This window comes from Salvelinus namaycush, chromosome 2, assembly GCF_016432855.1.
Source record: "Salvelinus namaycush isolate Seneca chromosome 2, SaNama_1.0, whole genome shotgun sequence".
Lineage (NCBI taxonomy): Eukaryota > Metazoa > Chordata > Actinopteri > Salmoniformes > Salmonidae > Salvelinus > Salvelinus namaycush.
Window position 1 is genome coordinate 45430288 of NC_052308.1, and position 14829 is coordinate 45445116.

At 43.9% G+C, this 14829-nt stretch overlaps 1 protein-coding gene across 1 annotated transcript in view; it reads right to left on the reverse strand.

Moving 5' to 3' along the window:
• Positions 1-11671: 11671 nt before the first annotated feature.
• Positions 11672-14829, reverse strand: part of LOC120026237 (neuroendocrine convertase 1-like) — a 28135-nt gene continuing 24977 nt past the window's right edge. The window contains exons 12-14 of the mRNA XM_038971061.1: positions 13150-13283; positions 12806-12967; positions 11672-12085 (exon numbers count right to left, since the gene is read on the reverse strand). Of these exons, the coding sequence (XP_038826989.1) occupies positions 11672-12085; positions 12806-12967; positions 13150-13283 (710 nt within the window). The remainder of the gene's footprint in view (positions 12086-12805; positions 12968-13149; positions 13284-14829) is intronic.

Below are 14829 nucleotides of genomic sequence, written 5' to 3' on the forward strand. Positions count from 1 at the left end.
TGAGCGAGGCACAAATCATGCTTCATTGACAGCTATAACGACACAGGGTGAGACCCAGATGCAGACACAGGAGGCAGATGGTTCGAGTCTTTGATATTTATTAAACAACAAGGGGCAGGCAAGAGGCAGGTCGAGGACAAGCAAATGTTCATAAACCAGGTCAGAGTCCAAACGGTACAGAGCGGCAGGCAGCCTCGAGGTCAAGGCAGGCTGAATAGTCAGACAGGCGGGCTTAGTGTCAGGGCAGGCAAGAGGTCAGAACCGGGAGCACTAGAAAAAACAGAGACTAGGAATAAACAGGAGCTTGGAAAATCACACTGGTAAGCTTGACAAGACAAGACGAACTGGCAACAGACAAACAGAGAACACAGGAATAAATACACTGGGAATAATGGGGAAGATGGGTGGAGATTATAACAGAACATGGCCAAGATGTTCAAATGTTCATAAATGACCAGCATGGTCAAATAATAATAATCACAGTAGTTGTTGAGGGTGCAACAGATCAGCACCTCAAGAGTAAATGTTAGTTGGCTTTTCATAGCCGATCATCGAGAGTATCTCTACCGCTCCTGCTGTCTCTAGAAAGTTGAAAACAGCAGGTCTGGGACAGGTAGCACGTCCGGTGAACAGGTCAGGGTTCCATAGCCACAGGCAGAACAGTTGAAACTGGAGCAGCAGCACGGCCAGGTGGACTGGGGACAGCAAGGAGTCATCATATCATGCCAGGTAGTCCTGAGACATGGTCCTAGGGCTCAGGTCCTCCGAGAGAGAGAAAGAAAGAAAGAAAGAAAGAAAGAAAGAAAGAAAGAAAGAAAGAAAGAAAGAAAGAAAGAAAGAAAGAAAGAGAGAGAGAAAGAGAGAATTAGAGAGAGCATACTTAAATTCACACAGGACACCGGATAAGACAGGAGAAATACTCCAGATATAACAGACTGACCCTAGCCCCCCGACACACAAACTACTGCAGCTTAAATACTGGAGGCTGAGACAAGAGGGGTCAGGAGACACTGTGGCCCCATCCGATGATACCCCGGACAGGGCCAAACAGGCAGGATATAACCCCACCCACTTTGCCAAAGCACAGCCCCCACACCACTAGAGGGATATCTTCAACCACCAACTTACCATCCTGAGACAAGGCCGAGTATAGCCCACAAAGAGACTCTTAATCCCAGATTTGGGTCCTCACAGCCACTCCACTGAATAGCAGGCTAGTGATTGCTTTGCAATGCTTGCAGTTAACCACTGTCACTGATTCCTGCCAAACCACTCATTGTTGAATTTGCGATTTCCAACTTGTTCTCTAATGTTTATGTCCAATGGACGATTAGCACCAATACGTTTTATCTATCATTTCTCTTCGTTATTTCTCTTCATATGACAAGGATTAAAAAGGATTTGCCAGTAGATTGTCAACTTGATTCATGATGATGACTGCTAGCTAAGATTTTTAAAGTATGATGTTGACATGTTCTGTCCAATCAAAGCTACTGTACATATAACGTGATTTGACGTAATTTTATCTATGGCCAATGACCTTGAGCCTTCTTGGATGGGCACTTCTAATGTAACTCTATGGCAGCACCCATGGGGCTAGAATTTTGTAGCTCTACCCTTAGACTTGACGGTGACATAGTGTTCCCATGAGTGACAGAACACTGAGCCAATCACGGCGCAACGCTCCGTATTTTCTGCTGGCTTGCCCCACCACAACAGAAAGCACTGAGCTAGGCTGGAACACCTGCATTTTGGAGACGCCTTACTCAAGAAAACAAAAAATAGACCACGTTTGCTTTATTATCTCAATGATACTTATATATTTTTCTGTTGCTAAAAATATGGGTCTCAAAACAGTGGGGGTCAGGATGGGTCGCCACTGCAAAAGGCTAAAGCTAGTTACTTTAAGGAGCAGTTCTCGCTCTGTGGGTCTAACCCTAAGAAGTTCTGGAAAACGGTGAAAGACCTGGAGAATATACCCTCCTCCTCACAGCTGCCCATGTCCTTAAATGTTGATGATGTGGTTGTTACTGACAAGGAGCACATGGATGAGCTCACCACTTCATTAAGTCAGGATTCTTATTTGACTCAGCCATGCCTCCTTGCCCGTCCAACATTTCCTCATCCCATAATGTGACTAGCCCCGATGCTCCTCCCTCTTTTTCCCCTGCCCCGCTACAAAGTTTCTTCCTGCAGCCGGTCACCGAGTCTGAGGTGCTGAAGGAGCTCCTTAAACTTCACCCCCAAAAAACATCTGGGTGATGTTTTAGATGGTTTAGAGCCTTTCTTCTTTCAGGTTGCAGCCCCTATCATCGCCGAGTCTATTGCTGAACCTGTTTCTCCTCTCTGGGGAGGTTCCCATTGCTTGGAAGGCAGGCACAGTGCATCCTTTATTTAAAGGGGAGATCAAGCTGATCCTAACTGTTATAGGCCAATTTCTATTTTGCCCTGTTTATTAAAAGTATTGGGAAAACTTGCCCATAATCAACTTCCTGGCTTTCTTGATGTCTATAGTATTATTTCTGGTATGCAATCTGGTTTCCGCTCAGGCTATGTGTCAGGATGTGTCACTGCAACCTTAAAGGTCCGAAATTATTTCACCATTGCCCTTGAGTCTAAGCAATTTTGAGCTGCTATTTTTATGGACTTGGCCAAAGCTTTGATACGGTAGACTATTCCCTTCTTGTGGGCTGGCTAAGGAGAATTGGTGTCTCTGAGGTGTCTTTGGCCTGATTTGCTAACTCCCTCTCTCAAAGAGTCCAGTGTATGAATTCAGAATATCTGCTGTCTCAGGATCGAGCCTTGGGGTAAGGATCGAGCCATGGGGGAGTACCACGAGGCTCGATCCTAGGCCCCACGCTCTTCTCAATTTACATCAACAACATAGATCAGGCAGTAGGAAGTGGTCTCATCTATTTATATGCAGATGATACAGTCTTATACTCAGCTGGCCCCTCCCCAGATTTTGTGTTAAACGCTCTACAACTGTCACGTCTACTCCAGCTCCTCCCCTCCGGCGTTCGACGTTGCCGGTTTACTAAACACCGGTCCTGGGAACCATCATTACGTGTACCTGGCTTTCATCATTACGCACACCAGCGCTTCATCATTAAGCACACATGGACTCCTTTACCTCACTCATTACCTCCCCTTTATCTGGCACTCCCTTAAATTCCTTCCCCAGGCAGTATTGTTTCTGTTGTTCATGTCTAGACGCTACTTCTACGTTGTATTGTTCCATAATATTTGTTATATTAAACTTACCACCTGCACCTGCTTATCGACTCCCAGTCGTGTGGTCCCAGGATAACAACCTCTCCCTCAACGTGATCAAGACAAAGGAGATGATTGTGGACTACAAGAAAAGGAGGACCGAGCACGCCCCCATTCTCATCTACGGGGCAGGTTGAGAGCTTCAAGTTCATTGGTATCCACATCACCAACAAATTATCATGGTCCAAACACGCCAAGACAGTCGTGAAAGAGTGCACGACAAAGCCTATTCCCCCTCATGAGACTGAAAATATTTGTCATGGGCTCCTCAGATCCTCAAAAAGTTATACAGCTGCACCATCAAGAGCATCCTGACTGGTTGCATCACTGCCTGGTATGGCAACTGCTCGGCCAACGACCGCAAGGCACTACGTAGTGCGTACGGCCCAGTACATCACTGGGGCTAAGCTTCCTGCCATCCAGGACCTCTATACCAGGCGGTGTCAGAGGTAGGCCCTAAAAATTGTCAAAGAATCCAGCCACCCTAGTCATAGACTGTTCTCTCTGCTACCGCATGGCAAGCAATACCAGAGCACCAGGTCTAGGTCCAAATGGCTCCTCAACAGCTTCGACCCCCAAGCCATAAGATTCCTGAACAGCTAATCAAATGGCTACCCAGACAATTTGCATTGTCCCCCCCTCTTTTACGCCGCTGCAAATCTCTGTTTATTATATATGCATAGTAACTTTAACTATACCTACATGTACATATTACCCCAATTACCTCGACTAACCTGTGCCCCCGCTCATTGAATCTATACCGATACCCCCTGTGTATACCCTTGCTTCTGTTATTTTACTGCTGCTCTTTAATTATTTGTTACTTATATTTTTTATTTTTTACTGATCTATTTTTTACTTAAAACTTATTTTTTCTTAAAGCTGCATTGTTGGTTAAGGGCTTGTAGGTAGGCATTTCACTGTAAGGTCTACACCTACACGGCGAATGTGACAAATAAAATTTGATTTTAATCATTAATTTGTTCATGTCATCACACAAGTCATTCATTATTTAAAATGCAATCAAGCATATTCGTTTTTAAATAAATTAACAAAGCCACCCTTGAATAACCTGAATAATTAGCGTAAACGATAAATAAACCGTTCCATGTCGGCAATTGCATTCACGAATGCATACAACTGTTTTTAATCTTTGCTGTAATAAAGGTTTTCCCCCATCAAAAAAAAAAACGTTACAACAGACTCTCTGTTACTGTAAGGGGTGCGTAACTGGTGGCAGGGAAGTCAGACGCAGGAGAGCAGAACTAGGTAATAGCCAGAGCAGTTTAATTGCAAAACCAACTGTAACGCTCGTCTTCCTCCTCGTCTGAAGAGGAGCATGGATCGGACCAAAACGCAGCGTGGGTTGAATACATATCTTTAAATAAAGCAAAGAAGACGAAAAACACACTTGACAAAATACAAAACAAATAAACGACGTGAACAAGCGAACGAACGAAAACAGTACCGTGTGGCGCACAAACACAGACACGGCAACAATCACCCACAAACAAACAGTGAGAACAGCCTACCTTAATATGGTTCTCAATCAGAGGAAACGTAAAACACCTGCCCCTGATTGAGAACCATATCAGGCTAGTTGACAACCCAACATAGAAACACATAACATAGAATGCCCACCCAGCTCACGTCCTGACCAACTAAACACATACTAAACAAAGGAAATAAGGTCAGGAACGTGACACCAACGGCATAAAGAATAACAAACATGGGTACAAAACCCGTCGCGCACCAGTAAACATGTGCACAAGCACTTACAACAAACAATTCCACACAAAGACATGGGGGGAACAGAGGATTAATTAAATACACAACAATTAATGAGGGAAATGAAAACCAGATGTGTAGGAAAACAAGACAAAACAAATGGAAAATGAAAAGTGTATCGATGATGGCTAGAAGACCGGCGACGTCGACCGCCGAACGCCGCCCGAACAAGGAGAGGAACCGTCGTGACAGTTACCTTATCATTTATTTTGTGTCGTTTACATTGTTCCAAATGGTCAGAAAAATTATAATGTAATCTAACAGCACCTGTTTGGCACACATAATATACACACAGTGCTTGCTCCTTACCTTATTTTTCTTGGTCTCCAGTATTTTCCACAACTAGTCAAATTTATTCCACACATTTGACTTCCCCTTTACCTCCTGAGCAACCAAACATTCCCTGTCACGTGTTACGATGTTCAGAGTTTGTTATAACCAATTTATTCATATGATTATGATATGCTATAGGTCAGGCCCTATTGGTCATGTGCATAGAATGCATATATGTGTCACGTAAAGAGAGCAAAGGTTGAGGGAATAGGGAACGTTTTTCCTAGACAAATTAGGGATTTCCGTAACAGAAGTTTTCTGTCAGAAATGCCTATAATTATGTTGCAGCTTCAGCAAAACTGGAGACATAGAGACGGCTGGTGCTGTTGGACACTCCAGACTGATTCTGCCTTGGACACTCACTGGAGGGGATGAGAGGGTGTGGGACTCTGTGGCCATCTGTCTGCCCAGGGACCCCACACCTTCTTCCTGGTCAAACCAGTGGAGCCCTCCCAAGAGGGGGGAGATAGAGCTGCTGGAGAGAATGGAGGAGATGTTTGGGGAGGGTTGCTGGGGACACACTGTCATTCTCTTCACCCATGCTGACGCCCTGGAAGAGCAGAGCATTCTGTAGTTTCTCCAAGCCAGGACCTCGAACAGCTTGTAGAGAAATGTGGGAGCTGGTACCTCAACATTAAGGACAGGGCCCATTGTACTCAGGTCCCAGATCTGCTGGAGCAGGTAGATGAGATGGTGACGGGAAACAGAGAGAGCTTCTACAAAAGTCAGACCTACTAGGAGGCAGATGCCCAGGTCAGAGAGATGTAGGTAATAATACAGAGAGAGCGCGCGAGAGAGAGAGAGAGCGCGAGAGAGCGCGAGAGAGCGCTAGAGAGCGCGAGAGAGAGGAAACAAGAGATGAGAGAGAGGCTTGAGAAGGAGGTGCAGGAATGTCTGAAGAATAAAGATGGAGTAATCCATACATTTATGGGAGATATCAGAGCTGGATAGATGAGAGGGATGAGGAGAAGAAAAGAGAGTTGGAGATTGAGTTTAAGAGGTGGTTTGATAGGATGGGGGAGACGGAGAGAAAGCTAAAGAGATTTAGAGAGAAAGGGAATGAGAGGAAGGAGATAAAGGAGAGACACAGGCAAGAGATTGAGGAGATCATGGAGTACTATGAAGAAGAAGCCAGAGTTGAAACAGAATGAAACCTGATTAAGATATTGTAACCAAATTTAGAGGAAGGCCACTATTAAACAAAGAGAACTACACCGTATTTATCCCACAACATTTCAACTTTTCTTTTCAAGTGCACATACTGTATCTCTACAGTTAAGGATTGATGAGTAATGTGTTTGTTTATTGTTCAGTGCCTATAGGTCGAACATTCCTTCAAGTTACATTGTAAAAATGTATATAAATTAATTCATGTTTTGAAAAGTAAAAAAAAAAGGCTATTACTTTTTGCACCCATCTCTCATCTACTGTACCAATCTGAAAATACAGGATAGGTGGAAGGGATGTGGTACTAGGAGTCTGCTTTCACCCGTCCAGTTGTGTTGGAACTGTAATATACTGACTGGCTGCGTTGAAAAAGGGTAGCTATTAATTTTTGGCAGATTTCTCCCAATGATTTAGCGTTCACTGTTTATCCCCCCCACTGTGTATTGTTGTGTTTTTAGCCACAAGGTGGTGGTATTTAACAAGAAATCGGCATATGACATGACTAGGAATTTCAAATGACAAAGTATGACATAGACCAACCTAGTCCTCAGGAACCCCCAGCCATTGCACATATTTGTTCTATTCCAATATCCATATTCACAGCAATTAATCAGTTATGGAACTCAAAATATTCTCAGCAAGGCCAGAGGAAACAATAGCTTGTTTGGAAAGGTAACATGACCTGAAATGTCTACGCTATATGAACTGGAATGTCCAACACTACTAATAGGTTTCAGAGCAAGTGACGTAACTGATTGAAACGCTACTAGCGCGTACCCGCTAACTAGCTAGCCATTTCACATCCGTTACATATATGAACTGAAATGTCTATGAACTCAAGTGTCCATATGAACAGAAATGGCCATATGAACTGAAATGTCTATATGAACTCAAGTGGCAGATCACAGTCACAATCCCAACAACTCAGACACACTCACAAAGTCACTTTGCAGTTTATTACGATAAATCTAATTTTGTACATCCATACAGAATATTTCAGCTTTTGTAAACAACTTTGGACAGAAGCATCGATTAAATCCAAAATATAAACAAACATTAGAACAACACTGGCTACATTGAAAGATGTATAATTATAGGATGCATGTAAACTGTTCTTCATCTGTTGTTTCAATCTTTCACCTTGTTTGGCAGAGAGCAGGGCTAGAGCCAATACCACAGAAAATAGGGGCTACTTATCACTGTAGTGTATGGGGCTCTACATACATAGGGAAACATCACATTCATAGCAGTTCATTACACTGTCATAAGCACTACATAAGCATTTATACATGCAAATGTAAGCTAAGATTAACAACCGCAAGTTGACATAAGATATGCAGTGACATCTACCGACCTGCAGTTGTGAGCATAAACGTGAGCGTTTATGTAGGGCATATGAAGGTATAATATATAGCTTAGAAATGTGTTATAGTATTTTAGTGTAAAGCCCCTACATTAAAGTATTACCAGTATACAGTTTACTAAAGTATACTTTGATTGAATGATGAAAGGTCCACTAATACCAAAGAGTAGAAATGTAGAAATGAAGATATCCAATGCGTTGCATATAACTAGGTAGTTGTGTCAACATGAGTTTGTAAATGAAGCAACAACATCCAAGCCTGTTTTACAATCACCCAAACACAGAAAAGCTATTTTTCTTTAGCAGCACAACAGTTTGGCAACGTTCATTTCTATTCATAATTCCATTTATTTTGTTTTAATTTAAACCTAGAATTTGACTGAAAATGTCAACTAAAACCACTTGTAATATAAACGGAACGAATTAAGGGATTTATGGATATATCATTTTTTATAAACTGATGAATTTCTAGAAAAATATTTCATTTAATGCAGCGTTGTACTTTGAATCTAAAATAAATCAAATTACACAACATGTGTAGTATATATATGTATATAGTTATACTGTATATATAGATATATATGTGAAATGTTTCCTTTTAGAGTTATTTTATATTGTCAGTTAAAATAATTATTCAAATGGTTTCAACATGACCAATTTGCAAAAGCTTTAATTATATTCATTATATCTATAGATCTCGAAGGTCGAATAACCTCCAAAATAATTACTCAACCAATTGCTTCTTGGTCATTTATTGTCCCCATTTCTTGTTCTTTCTTTTTTTTTCTATTATAAAAGAAAATCCCAAAGAAGTGAACTTTACTACACATTTTTTCTCAAGAGAACAGCATAAAAGACTGCCGTTCCCAACTCTGAGTTTTCAGTTTGAAAAACAGTAAGGGGACTGCATTTTTTATACATAATAAAGTATGGTCGGAATCCTAAATTGAAATTGTGAATATACCTCAAAATTACATTCCAAAAATCAGGATTTGGGGCTGAGATACAGTAGCACAGTGAGTACGTCTACTCTTGCCAAAAACAAATATATGCCAAAATAAATATGTCAAAATATAAATATTAAATAGAGATTTCAGATTTGGAGTTTAGAGAGGTGGTTAGTTTAGAGGTCAAGTATATTTATACTGAACAAAAACATAAACGCAACATATAGTGTCGGTCCCATGTTTCATGAGCTGAAATAAAAGATCCCAGACATTTTCCATACACACAAAAAGCTTTTTACATCCCTGTTAGTGAGCATTTCTCCTTTTCCAAGATAATCCATCCACCTGACAGGTGAGGCATATCAAGAAGCTGATTAAACAGCATGATCACTACACAGGTGCACCTTGTGCTGGGGACAATAAAAGTCCCCTCTAAAATGTGCAGTTGCCACACAACATAATGCCACAAGTTTTGAGGGAGCATGCAATTGGCATGCTAACTGCAGGAATGTCCACCAGAGCTGTTGCCAGAGAATGTAATGTTCATTTCTCTACCATAAGCTCCAATGTCGTTTTAGCGAATTTGGCAGTACGTCCAACCGGCATCACAACCGCAGACCACGTTTAACCACGCCAGCCCAGGACCTCCACATCTTCACCTGCGAGATTGTCTCAGACCAGCCGCCCGGACAGCTGATGAAACTGTGGGTTTGCACAACCGAAGAATTTCTGCACAAACCGTCAGAAACAGTCTCAGGGAAGCTCATCTGTGTGCCCGTCGTCCTCACTAGTGTCTTGACCTGACTGCAGTTTGGCGTTGTAACCGACTTCAGTGGGCAAACGCTCACCTTCGATGGCCACTGGCACGCTGGAGAAGTATGCTCTTCACAGATGAATGCCGGTTTTAACTGTACCGAGCAGATGGCAGACACCATGCATGGTGCCGTGTGGGTGAGCGGTTTGCTGATGTCAACCTTGTGAACAGAGTGCCCCATGGTGGCATTGGGGTTATGGTGTGGGCAGGCATACGCTACGGACGACGAACACAATTGTATTTTACCGATTGGCAATTTGAATGCAGAGATACCATGACGACATGCTGAGGCCCACTGTAGTGCCATTCATCAGCCTCCATCACTTCATGTTTCAGCATGATAATGCATAGCCCCATGTCGCAAAGATCTGTACACAGATGGAAGCTGAACATGTCCCAGTTCCTTCATGGCCTGCATACTCACCAGACATGTCACCCATGAGCATGTTTGGGATGCTCTGGATCAATGTGTACGACAGCGTGTTCCAGTTCCCGCCAATATCCAGCAATTTAGCACAGCCATTGAAGAGAATTGAGACAACATTCCACAGGCCACAATCAACAGCCTGATCAACTCTATGTGAAGGAGATGTGTCGCGTTGCATGAGGTAAATGGTGGTCACACCAGATACTGACCGGATTTCTGATCCACGCCCCAACCTTTTTTTATGTATCTATGACCAACAGATGCAAATCTGTATTTCCAGTCATGTGAAATCCATAAATTAGGGCCTAAGGAATGTATTTAAATTGACTGATTTCCTTATATGAACTGTAACTCAGTAAAATCTTAGAAATTGTTGCATGTTGCGCTTATATTTTTGTTCAGTGTAAAAACAACATTACATTCATTGTCTTTGTATAATATATAGATAATAGTGTCAGGCATAATACAATTATGAACTTGACATTCTAAAGGTATAGCATGCTCAAGCAGGTAGTGCAGTGAAAGGAGAATAGGGCTGTGTCCCAAAAGTCTTAAAAACATCCTTTCCTCATCTCTTTCTCCTTCTCTCGTCTCCTTACTTTCAATGCCACTGACAGGTAAAGGTGGTAAATAGAGCAGCATTTCCCCTATATGCATTTAGCAGCGCAGTGGCTATGTTTTTCATCAATTTGAGTTAATACAGCTGGATCTACAAAACAGATGTCGTGGGGCCTGGACTCATCCTTACATCAGACCACTTTTGAGGGCTGAAAACATTGGATGAACGTTGACTTTGATGTTAACTGTCATTTTAAGACTATTGGGACCCATTCTGAGGCGGATGGATGGCTGGAGGAGGGGTGGAATGCAATCCCAGATTCATTTAAATACGTTACAGGGGTTCCCTTTCCTTGTCTCCTTTCCTTCATGCATATTGATATGAAAAGAATGAAGCAATATGACAGAGGTCTGTGGTCTATGGGTTAGCTAGACTTCAATACATCAGGAGGAGGGGGGAGGAGGAAAGGAAGGAGGAGGAGGAAAGGAAGCCACTTGTGGGTATTGAGATGCAACCGACCTACTGTACAGAATGAAAGACAAAACTACAGACAGACAGGCTAGAATGCTGCAAGGAAAGAAAAGTAGCTTTTTGGAAAAACAACATCACAATTGGCTGGAAGAGTTTCTATCTGGCTTTCACTCTCCCCCTCCCTCGCTTGCTCCTTCAATGCCCAGCCCCCGCCTCCTCACATTTTCTCTCTCACCCCTTACCCCATGGGTGGCCAATCTTGACCAAGGAGAACGGCAGGGCTGTGCAGGCTCTAGCCCAGCACTTACACACCTGATTCACCTACCGGTAGTCAACGAAGGAGGTCTTCAATGTAGACCGTGTTTAGTTAAATCGGGTGTGTTCATTTGGCCCCGAATCCTAACTCGACTCGAGTTAGGATTCGGGGGCCGGATCTGTTAAGCTAGAACAAAAGCCTGTACACACTGCAGCCCTGCAGGACTGGAGTTCCCCCCTTGCCTTACCCACTCTCCTCCCATCTCCTCCCTCCTCACTGCCTGTCGTCAGAGAGCATGTCGAAGAGCGCCTGGAGCAGCCGGTCATCTCTGTGTCTGTAGGGCTTGGTGCTGTAAAAGCCGTCGCTGTAGTCGCTATACAGGCTGTTGTCCTGGCCGCCCAGCTGGTACTGGTTGATCCTGTCCAGGGCCTGGTACAGCTTCTGTGGAGCGATGTGAGGGCCTGCTCCCCATGGAAGGGAGGGGGCCCTGCCCGTGTGCTGCTCTCCCCAGTTAGAGGCCTGGGGCAGGGCGGCTGGGGTCTGTCTGTTGAAAGCCGTCTGGAGGAGACGCAGAAGGGCCAGGGAGGGGGGGAAGGAGGAGGGTCTTGTCTCCTTCCTCTCAGGGGTGGCAGGAGGAGGGGGCTGGGTCTTTTGTGGTGGGTGAATCTCAGCCTGGGTGGGCAGCTCCTATATGACAGGGAGAAGGACGAACAGAAAGTCAGAAAATGGTTTAGAGGGGGCTTCTACCTAGGAGTTGATTTAACTCCTCAGTTCTGCACTTTTTCAGTGGATAAGGTCAGTAAGGCACACAGAATTGCATTTGAGATCAGTCAACAGACCATACATACATACATGTATCACATACTGTATTCACCCCTTATTTTACCTGATAAGTTGATTGAGAACACATTCTCATTTACAGCAACAACCTGGGGAATAGTTACAGGGGAAAGGAGGGGATGAATGAGCCAATTGTAAGCTGGGGATGATTAGCTGGCCATGATGGTACAGTATGAAGACCAGATTGGATATTTAGCCAGGACGCTGGGGTAAACACCCCTACTCTTACAAATAAGTGGCATGGGATATTTAGTGACCACAGAGAGTCAGGACACCCGTTTAACATCCCATCCGAAAGATAGCAACCTACACAGGGCAATGTCCCCTGTGGGATATTTTTTGGGACCAGAGAAAAGGGTGCCTCCTACTGGCCCTCCAACACCACTTCCAGAAGCACCTGGTTTCCCATCCAGGGACTGACCAGGACCAACCCTGCTTCGCTTCAGAATCAAGCCAGCAGTGGGCTGCAGGGTGGTATGCTGCTGTATGTAGAAATTGATATGCTTCTGGAGATAATGAATAGGAGGTTAAAAAGAAGTGAATTGCCCCTTTAATTATCGAGCTCACCTCTATCATGTCATCCATGTGCTCCACTCCTCTACGGTCATTCTGGACAGCGTTGTAGGGGACGTACACTCTGGGTTTCTTCATGTGCTCAGGCTTTTCTGACGTGCCGTGGAGAATAAGCTTCCAGCTCAGGATCTGACCTTCGTTCTCCATTCGCCCCGACTGACAGAGGGAAATTGAAAAAGAGTGTAAAAATCACCCTGTTTAGACAACATGTTGATACAATTACCAGTTACATTTTCTATGTGGTTCGACATTTGTTGGAAAATACAGGATTGGAAATATCCCTTAAAATATATGAAACTTGTGAAACAGCCAAAGCGTTCTCCAGCCCTGGGACTCACTGTGTCAGTGATCTTAAGGGTCCAGGTGCCAGTGGGGTCCTCTCCCCATGTGTGAACTGACATGAAGTCCCAGTTCCTAAAGCCGTTAGATGACGTGTCCCTCTCTCTCTCCGCCAGCAGGACTGTGCTGGTGCCTAATGGGAGAAAATAATGTACAATATAGAGTTGTTTAACTCCAGTTTCCAGTTTTATCTATATACAGGGCATTTGGAAAGTATTCAGACCCCTTGAATTTTTCCACATTTTGTTACAATACAGCCTTATTCTAAAATGGATTAAATAGTTTTTTCATCATTTACATAAGTATTCAGACCCTTTACTCTATACTTTGTTGAAGCACATTTTGGCAACAATTACCGCCTCGAGTCTTCTTGGGTATGACGCTACAAGCTTGGCACACCTATATTTTGGGGAGTTTATCCCATTATTCTCTGCAGATCCTCTCAACCTCTGTCAGGTTGGATGGGGAGCATCGCTATTTTCAGGTCTCTCCAGAGATGTTCTATCGGGTTCAAGTCTGGGCTCTGGCTGGGCCACTCAAGAACATTCAGAGACTTGTCCCGAAGCCACTCCTGTGTTGTCTTAGCTGTTTGCTTAGGGTCGTTGTCCTGTTGGAAGGTGAGCCTTCGCCCCAGTCTCAGGTCCTGAGCGCTCTGGAGCAGGTTTTCCTCAAGGATCTCTCTGTACTTTGCTCCCTTCAACTTTCTCTCAATCATGACTAGTCTCTCAATCCTTACCGCTGAAAAACATCCGCACAACATGATGCTGTCACCACCATGCTTCACCGTAGGGATGGTGCTAAGGTTCCTCCAGACGTGACGCTTAGCATTCAGGCCAGAGAGTTCAATCTTGGTTTCATCAGACCAGAGAATCTAGAGTCCTTTAGGTGCCTTTTGGCAAACTCCAAGCGGGCTGTCATGTGTCTTTTACTGAGGAGTGGCTTCCATCTGGCGACTCTACCATAAAGGCCTGTTTGGTGGATTGCTGCAGAGATGGTTGTCCTTCTGGAAGGTTCTCCCATCTCCACAGAGGAACTCTGGAGCTCTGTCAGAGTGACCATCGGGTTTTTGGTCACCTCCCTGACCAAGGCCCTTCTCCCCCGATTGCTCAGTTTGGCCGGACAGCCAGCTCCAGGAAGAGTCTTAGTGGTTCCAAACTCCTTCCATTTAAGAATGGAGGCGGCCACTGTTTTCTTGGGGACCTTCAATGCTGCAGAATTGTTTTGGTACCCTTCCCAAGATCTGTGCCTAGACATAATCCTGTCTTGGTGTCTCGGACCAATTTCTTTGACCTCATGGCTTGGTTTTTGGTCTGACATGCACTGTCAAGTGTGGGACCTTATATAGACAGGTGTGTGCCTTTCAAAATCATGTCCAATCAATTGAATTTACCACAGGTGGACCCCAATCAAGTTGTAGAAACATCTCAAGGATGATCAATGGAAACAGGGTGCACCTGAGCTCACTTTTGAGTCTCATAGCAAAGGGTATGAATACTTATGAAAATAAGGTATTTCTGTTTTTATTTTGTAATACATTTGTCTAAAAACCTGTTTTCGCTTTGTCATTATGGGGTATTGTGTTTCAGATTAATAAGGATTTTGGGTGTGAGACTCTGTGGCTTGTAGGCCTCTCCAGGTCTCACACCCATTGTGACATTTGGTGGAGGATCGGTGATGAT